The sequence below is a fragment of the Girardinichthys multiradiatus genome, chromosome 12, assembly GCF_021462225.1.
Source record: "Girardinichthys multiradiatus isolate DD_20200921_A chromosome 12, DD_fGirMul_XY1, whole genome shotgun sequence".
Lineage (NCBI taxonomy): Eukaryota > Metazoa > Chordata > Actinopteri > Cyprinodontiformes > Goodeidae > Girardinichthys > Girardinichthys multiradiatus.
Window position 1 is genome coordinate 52,918,558 of NC_061805.1, and position 9,280 is coordinate 52,927,837.

General features: G+C 42.8%; 1 protein-coding gene across 1 annotated transcript; it reads left to right on the forward strand.

Moving 5' to 3' along the window:
• Positions 1-871: 871 nt before the first annotated feature.
• Positions 872-4,619, forward strand: LOC124877357 (inactive phospholipid phosphatase 7-like). The gene is made up of 4 exons (XM_047380477.1): positions 872-1,197; positions 2,504-2,826; positions 2,976-3,157; positions 3,248-4,619. The coding sequence occupies exons 1-4, from the start codon at positions 1,019-1,021 to the stop codon at positions 3,452-3,454; spliced, it is 891 nt and encodes a 296-aa protein (XP_047236433.1). The 5' UTR covers positions 872-1,018; the 3' UTR covers positions 3,455-4,619.
• Positions 4,620-9,280: the final 4,661 nt, after the last annotated feature.

The following is a 9,280-nucleotide window of genomic DNA, read 5'->3' on the forward strand; positions in this document are numbered from 1 at the left end:
TTCACACCTGCCTAAAACTTTTGCACAGTACTGTGTATTTCATTGATTTCTACAGTTTCACATGGCCATTTGTTACATTCATTAAACTGTGCTGATTTTATGCTGGATTTTGCCCTTCAACTGATGTTTTCTCGTAATTCCCATGAAGTAACTGTTGGTTTATGGAATAACTGATGAAACTTAGCTGGATCATGGATGAAGATGCTGCTTGCCAGGAACCATGCCTCTGTCTGGGTCTCCAGCTCTGATGGACTGTAGTTCTCTGTCCTTTCTGTCAGGTTCTTACAGTCTAAACTGTTTTTGGCAAGTTTGATCAAAGAGAGAACATCAGTGGAGATGGATGCTGTGTTCTCAGCAGTTGGAACATCTGACCAGCTGGTTGTGGCTCCAGGAAAAGTTTTGGATCCCAGGTTGCGACTGGGTGAATGTGGTTCTAGTGTAAATAACTTTGAGTGGTTGTAGATAAATCCTGTTTAATCATAAATTATCTCAAATTATTTTATAACTTAGGTTTTTGCTGTACTTTGATGGAAAACGTAAACTTCAGAAACATGACAGAAAAATGTATCAGAAATCAGCACAGAACCTTAAAGAAAAGGTGAAGCGCCCTGAAAAATCATCTACTTCCAGAAGTTTCCAGTGACACCAGACACTGCTGTGTCCTTAATCAAGTAATAAATTCAGGTACGGGTTTAAACAGGTGGAGTAACAGATGGGGTTATTCTGACTCTGAGCAGGTCCATGGTGCAGCTGGAGCAGACTGAGTGTTCATGTTAGCAGTAAACCTGGTGGGACGTCCCTTCAAAGCAACTCTGTTTCTCTGCTCTGGTTTTTGAGGACCCCCCCCCCCCCACACACACACACACACACACACACACACACACACACACATGCACTGAACAGCTGACAGCAGAAGAAGAAGGCCAGCAGATTTATTTATAGCAGAGTTCCTCTGAGTCTCAGACCGGTTCTGTTCCAGTCCTGCTTTTCTCCTCCTGCCCACCGTCCTCTGTCAGTCATGCCCAGCAGCCAAGCCCGGAGCCGGGCCAGGGACCGTAACAACGTCCTGAACCGGCCCGAGTTCATGTCCCTGAACCAGCCAATTCGTAGGGAACACTCTGCTGGGGAGGGACGGGCCGGTGGTCCTAAGAGACCCGTGTTGAGACAGCAGAGTCAGCAGGACGAGTCAGGAGGAAGGTAAGAGGCTCCACCCGCTTACAGTCTGATGACATTTATAGTGTAAACAGACCTGGTCCTGGACCCGGTCCTAGACCTGGACCCAGAATACTTTCTAAGGCCTTAAAGCTGATGTGTAGAAATATGGTTCTGGTCTCACAAAGTTTAGTCAGACAGAACCAGTGAAACTTGGACTTTAACATCCAGATTAGTTATGTGTTATGTCTGTTGATCCAGTTGTCAAGGCAGTGATGTAACCTAAGCACCCATGGTACCAGTTGAGTCCAGACGTTTTAGACTCAGAAGTCTGAGAGAACCGGCTTTAGATTCTCTCTGTTTCATAAACTTTCTGTAACATTCATCTGAAAATCCATGATATCGGATCTGCTTCTGCTGTTACTGAGTCAGTCTGACCAGGAACTGGATCCAATACAGAAGCAAAAATAAGTGATACTAAGCATTATGGGAACTGGGGTTTATTATCAAATATCCTTGTCATGTTGTTAGTCCCCAAACATGCAGCAAAGTATTCAGACCCCCAGTTCTTTTCAACATTCTGTCCCGGTCCAAACACAAACTGTGATGTGTTTTATTAGGATTTGATGGGGCAGACCAACATAGAATTGGACAGAACCATGGAGGGTGGGATTAAATGATGCCCTAAATAAAATCCAGTACTCAGAGGTTCTCTAGAGAACATTAGAGATCAACCAGCACCATGGAGACCAAGGAACCTAGCAGACAGGCCAGGGGAGAAAGTTCTGGTTCAGTTAAAGGTGGGTAAGGTCCTACAACAATTTCCCAAGCTTTGAAGAGCTCTGTTCAATCCATCATCCAAATATGGCGAGAAGCTAGACCAACTGTGGACCTACCAAGACATGGAGGTCCACAGCTCAGGTGGGAGAATTTGTCCACAGGTCAAACATTATTAGACGGACTCCACTAATCTTGCTTCTATGAAAGAGTGTCAAGAAAAAAGACATGGATGAAAAAAGAATAAGTCTTTTTTGCAGTTTGGTAAAAGTCATGAAGGGAACACAGCAGACATGTGCAGGGAATAAACATATTTAGCCTCCTTGACAAACTGACTTCTGATGGATTTGAATGATGCTCCTCGTGCAAAGTTTAGCAGTGAGACATGTATCCAACCACCTTCTGTCTACGTCTGTCACATGAACTCCTAATAAAACCCACTGACGGTCGGAACCAGATAAATCTGGAAAGGTTAAGGGATCTGGTGGGATCTGAGTAAGGTAGGATGCAGTCAATAACATGTCTTTGGTAAAGTTTTAGTTGACCCTGTCCTCTCTACCTGTGTGCTCCCCAGGGGGTCCAGAGACTCCTCTGAGGGAGCCCAAGCAGCAGACGGGGGTCCGAAGGAGGCATCTCGCTGGCCAGAGCAGGACTGTATGCAGCTGAACCCCACATTTAGAGGCATTGCCATCAACTCTCTGCTCGCCATTGACCTCAGCCTCTCCAAGCGTCTCGGGATGTGTGTGGGGGCCCATGGGCCTGGCGCCCCACTGCGCTCAATAGTGACCCTGTTGGCCTTCACGGGACACGCCCTACCCTGGATCTTTGGCACCCTAATCTGTCTGTGGCAGAGCAACACCCTGGCTGGACAGGAAGTCCTCGTCAACCTGCTGCTGGGTGAGACTCCGGAGAGATGTCTCACTCTCCTGTCCCTAACCTCCATCCTGTCTCACATTCTGCTTCCTAACACCCTACCTGTCTGTCTCTGTGGCTCCTAACCCGTCTGATGGTCCACTTTCTAAAACCTGACCCTTCTGTTTCTTCAGCCCTGATCCTGGACCTGATGACAGTTGCTGGGATGCAGAAGTTGGTTAAGCGCAGGGGACCATGGGACTTCCCTCCAGGGTTTTTGGATTACATTGCCATGGATTTGTATTCTTTCCCAGCAGCCCACTCCAGCCGAGCCGTCATGGTGTCCAAGTTCCTATTGAACCACCTGGTGCTGGCGGTCAGTCGCTGGTTTCTGTTCTGTCTTTAGGGCATGTAAAATGAGTTGTACTTGCGAGGCCAAACCCAGGTGATGACCTCTGTCCTGCAGGTCCCGCTGAGGATCCTGCTCTACCTGTGGGCCTTCCTGGTGGGCGTGTCCCGGGTGCTGCTGGGGAAGCACCACATCTCAGACGTCGGCTGTGGATTCGCTCTCGGCTTCCTGCACTTTAGCCTTGTGGAGTCTGTTTGGTTGGACTCGGCCACCTGTCAGACCCTCCTCTCCATCGGCAGGCTGCAGTGGACTCCACTAGTTTAGAAGCTGTTCAAATGGGAATAAGACTGCTGCTGACTGGTTTTTATTGATACTGTTGAATTTTTCCCCTCATGTCTTTATGTGTGCTACATTGGGAGGTTCTTGGTTAGATCGGAATCAGTTGATCAGACTGGTTTTAACTGGTAAAAACTGGCCTTTTTTGAATGATGATTTTGTGTTAAACATAGCCGCTAATTTATTGAACCCAGCTTGAACTGGTCTAGTTAGAAAGTGGTTTAGGGAACTTATTAGGGAAACCGGTGTTGTCCATTCTGGACGGGTTTGTGTCAGTAGTACCTGCTGAATACTCATTGTTTGGGTCAGTTTAGAGGCTAAATCTGCTCCAATTGAGTCTAAACAGGTTAAATCTTGTTGCAGCTATGATAACCCATCTGGTTTGGACTGGTTTAAGCCACCGAATGGCTGGTTGGGGACACCTATTTTCATTGTGTTGAACTGGTTGCGCTCTGGTTGTAACTGGTTCAATCTGGTATAAATTAGTGAACGCTGGAACTGTTGATACGACGTCTTAACGCCTGTTGGCGATCGCTGTGATGGTTGAAAGGTGTAGTTTTGGCTCTGGTTTGGAGCTCTGATGGGAAAGGTGAAGTGAATGTGGTCTCTGGGGTTTGAACATTTGGTTTCTTGTGGTAAGGAGACAGATGGTGGGACAGGTCACTAACAGGAAGTGTTTCTGGTCAGATTTCCTGGTTTTAACTTTACTATTTTTTAATACGGCTAAACAAAATGTTGTTCAAATTTGCTGCTGCTGATTTTTCCCAGGTGATAAAGATGGTAGAAGCCAATAACTGAATCAGGGTTAGGCCTTAAACACCTCAAACCTTGCCTCATCAGTTATTTGTGGGCTTTCAGTTACATCTGTCAGAGGTACTGATGAAGATGAAAATAAAAATGTAGTTTTATAACTTGATTCAATGAGGTTTAAATAATGACAGTAGGAGTCACCCCGTCTGATGCAGCAGTTTAATCTGATCTCAGTTCAGCTGAGTCTCTAACTTTGGTCTTACTATAAGCCTGGTTATCTTTAAATGAGCCTAAGTGAAAATTGACTTGTTGATAAGGAAGGACAAACAGGAAATGGTACGATTTTTTAGGCTATTGTAAGCTATTTTTAAATGTATTAAATTGTTTGATTTAACAACTGAAACCTTGATTTTTGCATCATTTTGTTAACAATTTGTTTACCGATAAAGAAAAAAATCCTTTGCCAAATATCTGGAGTTTGAGTAGTTAGTATTTTTGAACTGAATTGAAACACTGGTTGTTATGGTGTAAAAACTAACAAATAATACGTGACCCAGCTATGTCTGTCTGTTTAGGCTGCTGGAGACACCATGACCTCTTTACCTCATCAGAAATTTGGAAAAAACGAAAATCTGTGATTTTTAACCAACAAAAAACACATAAAACCAAAGGAAACAAACTGACAAATGTTGGGAGAACCATCTGGATCACTGTAGACAGAAAAATGGACAGGTTGGACAATTTTCATCTTGTTAACAGAAGGGCTATGACCTTTGAACCACAATTAGCTAAAATTAGATGGACAACTTATACCCAGAGTATCTTTACTCTAAATTGATTCTATTAAAAATAAAATCTTTGACATACTCCTGAAGATGATTACTTCATCCTCATCTAGTGAGACAACATTGGAAATAACTGTAGAACCTGATCTGTGTTTGGACTGTTCTGATCCTGTGAAGCTTCCTGAGTTATCAGAAATATTAGCTTCATCTAAACCTTCAACTTGTATGTTAGACCCAATCCCAACTAAATTATTTAAGGAAGTGTTCCCTCTGATTACCAGCCCCATTTTAGATATGATTAATCTATCTTTAGTAAATGGATCAGAACCACAGGCTTTTAAGTTAGCTGTAATTAAACCTTTACTTAAGAAACCTTCGCTTGATCGAGATGATTTAATAAATTACAGACCTATATCCAATCTTCTATTCTTATCTAAAATTCTTGAGAAAATAGTTGCTAATCAAATGTGTGAACATTTATACAACAATGACCTGTTTGAAGAGTTTCAGTCAGGTTTCAGAGCTCATCATAGCACTGAAACAGCTCTGCTGAAAGTCACTAATGATATTCTTATGGCCTCAGATAATGGACTTGTGTCTGTTCTGGTTCTGTTAGATCTCAGTGCTGCATTTGATCCAGTCGATGATAATATTCTCTTAAAAAGGCTGGAATATGCTGTAGGGATCAGGGGAACAGCGCTAGGCTGGTTTAAATCTTATCTGTCTGACAGATTCCAGTTTGTTCATGTAAATGATAAATCATCTTTAAACTCCAGGGTTAATTGTGGAGTACCACAGGGTTCAGTACTTGGGCCAATTCTCTTTACTATATATATGCTTCCAATAGGTCAAATTATCAGGCAGCATAGGATAAATTTTCACTGTTACGCTGATGATACTCAGCTTTACTTATCCATAAATCCTGATGAGCCCAACCAGTTAGATAGACTACAAGCATGTCTTGAAGATATAAAAACTTGGATGACTTTAAATTTTCTGCTTCTAAATTCAGACAAGACAGAAGTTGTCGTCTTTGGACCGGAGTCTTTAAAAAAGAAACTGCTTAGTCAATCACTTAACCTGAATGGCATTAAATTGACCTCCGATAATAAAGTAAAAAACCTTGGTGTTATTTTTGACCAGGACATGTCATTTAAATCCCATATTAAACAGGTTTCTAGGATTTCCTTCTTTCATCTCCGGAACATTGCCAAAATTAGAAATATCCTGTCCAGGAGTGACGCTGAAAAACTAGTCCATGCATTTGTTACTTCAAGGCTGGACTATTGTAATTCTTTACTATCAGGATGTCCACAAAATGCAGTTAAAAGCCTTCAGCTGATTCAATCTGCTGGGTTTCCTTAGATAGAAAAACTTTTTATCCAATTTGAATAAAAGGCTAACTCCGACTGCACTGTTCAATGGTTAGAATTAATAGGAATGTATGAACCTGACTTTGTGAAGAGCCTTAAGACAACATGTGTTGTGAATTGGTGCTATATAAATAAACTGAATTGAACTGAAGAAGGGAAACCAAACCAAAAAGTAAAAAAACACTTGGCCAATAAAATTAACTTAAGACCAGGGAAACTAAGGCTTACCAGTGAGGCATTCGTGGGGGACAAGGGGACAGCATCCAGTGAAGAAAGAAGGGCACCCTAGACATTAATAGACACAGCAAACCAAAAAAAGGGTGCTTCACAAACGAGACACTGCCACCACGTGGAACCTCAGTACCTGCAACAGAAAACAGCCTCGAACCATGCAACTATGATAGCATCCAAAATAGAAATGTTCACATTCAGACTACACCTCCCAGTAATGCAGTCAGTCCATTTGATTTGCACAATCAGAGTCTAACTTGTAGAGCAAGTAATTCAATTCAATTCAATTCAATTCAAAACTACTTTATTAATCCCAAAGGGAAATTAAATGTTGTTATATCTCATATTATGAAGGTTTCTTCAAAGAGTCGTTGTAGATGCTGATGGCTGTGGGCAGGAAGGATCTCCTGTAGCTCCGTCTTACAGCAGATCTGAAGAAGCCTCTGACTGAAGACACTCTGTTGTTGTAGGACAGTCTCATGAAGAGGATGCTCAGGGTTCTCCATAATGTTCTTCATTTTATGAAGAATCCTTCTTTGTATGATCTCCAGAGGTTCCAGAGGAGTCCCCAGAACAGAACCAGCCTTTTTTATCAGCTTGTTGAGCTTTTTTAAGTCCCTGGTTCTGATGCTGCTTCCCCAGCAGATGATGGAGAAGATCACACTCTCCACAACAGACTTATAGAAGATCTGCAGCATCTTGCTACAAACACTGAAGGTCCTAAGCTTCCTCAAGAAGTACAGTCTGCTCTGTCCCTTCTTGTAGATGGCTTCACAGTTGCATCTCCACTCTAGTCTGTTGTCCAGGTGAACATCGAGGTATTTATACTCCTCCACCACCTCCACTTCTTCTCCCATGATGGAAATAGTTTTTGACTTATTCCTGTTTCTCTTAAAATCTACAATCATCTCCTTTGTTTTAGTCACGTTCAAAATGAGATGATTGTTTTTACACCATGCCACAAAGTGGTCCACCACCTTCCTGTACTCAGCTTCTTGTCCATCTCTGATCCACCAACAACTGCAGAATCATCTGAGTATTTCTGCAGATGACAGGAGTCTGTCTTGTACTGGAAGTCTGAGGTGTACAGAGTGAAAAGGAATGGTGAGAGTACCGTTCCCTGTGGTGCTCCTGTGCTGCTGACTACCTGGTTAGACTCACAACCCTTCAGTCTCACAAACTGAAGGGTTGTGAGTCTGAAGACTTGAACTTTTTGTGTAAAGTTAAAGCTTTACATTATTTTCCCCCAAGGCAAAACAGAATCAGAATCAACTTTATTGCCAAGTTCTTACATACAAACAAGGAATTTGACTCTGGTACAGTTTGCTCTCTGGTTTTTATTTTTGCATTACAGAATAAACATATTTACAATGTACACATATATAATAAATGGTGCATTTGCAACATCTGCTGCTGTTGTTCTGTACTCTATTAAATGTTCAACAGAGAAACCGCCTGGGAGAAGAAACTGTCTCTGTGGCGGCTGGTTTTAGTGAACAGTGCTCTGTAGCGCCACCTGAAGGTAAAACTCTGAACAGTTTATGTGCAGGGTGTGTGGGGTCTGCAGAGATTTTAGCAGCTCTTTTTCTGACCCTTGACCTGTATAAGTCCTGGATGGAGGGAAGGTCAGCTCTGATTATTCTCTCTGCAGTCCTGATTATTCGTTGCAGTCTGGACCTGTCCTGTTTGGTGGATGATCCAAACCACACTGAGATGGATGAAGACAGGACAGACTGAATGATAGCAGTGTAGAAGATGACCAGCAGCTCCTGTGGAAGGTTGAACTTCTTGAGTTGCCTCAGGAAGAACAGTCTCTGCTGGACCTTCTTTCGAACAGTGTCTATGTGTGAAGACCATCTCAGGTCCTCAGAGATGGTGGTTCCTAAGAACCTGAAGTGGTCCACGGCCGATACAGTGTTGTTGAGGATGGTGAGGGGGGTGTATGGGGGGTGGTGTTCTCCGAAAGTCCACCACCATTTCCACCGTCTTGAGTGGGTTGAGTTCAAGGTAGTTCTGACAGCACAGACAGACAAGCAGGTAGACGTGGGTACATGAAGGGTCAAATAGTTGTGACCGAGCGCTACTGGTCAGATATCAGGGCCATTGGGACAGAAGTATCGCCACCCAATGAGGCTCAATTAAAGAAAAACTAATAGCTACTAGCTGGGCATCGCAGATGCAAAGGGTAGAGCCGAAGCCCAGTTATTGAAGGCGGAAGCACAGAAACATCATGATGTAGGCAGAGAAAAGAGATGCGCTTTGGGTGTCCAGGGCTTTTATATAACAAAACAAGATTGGCAATATTAAAATGACATCACACCTTCATGCTGGTACACATAGGTTGTGTGAAGGTCATGAGACAGCCTGCCGTTCATCCCAGAGATTCCAGTTAACTAGAACCGGTTGTTGTAAAAGACAGTAGGGGCTGGGTCTGTCTTCAGATGAATCATGTTCATCTGATTAGTTTCCTGAGAAAAACAAGTCAAAGGTGGAGATTTCACAAGAAACAACAGTGTTGGAATTATGAATCTGAGAATATTATTTCATATTTCATATTAATATTTTATCAAATAATATTTGGGTCTGTTAAGGGTTGTCCTGTGAATACCAGCCCAGTAAGGTGATGGTATTAGAACAGAATAGAAAGGTGTGAGACGAGCTCTGACATTATTGAA

Bases quoted from the DNA above. Each gene is read 5' to 3' on its own strand.
- LOC124877357 (XM_047380477.1), top strand. From the start codon at position 1,019: ATGCCCAGCAGCCAAGCCCGGAGCCGGGCCAGGGACCGTAACAACGTC. The intron at 1,198-2,503 runs GTAAGAGGCTCC...TGTGCTCCCCAG, and splicing joins CAGGACGAGTCAGGAGGAAG to GGGGTCCAGAGACTCCTCTG. The intron at 3,158-3,247 runs GTCAGTCGCTGG...TCTGTCCTGCAG, and splicing joins TGAACCACCTGGTGCTGGCG to GTCCCGCTGAGGATCCTGCT.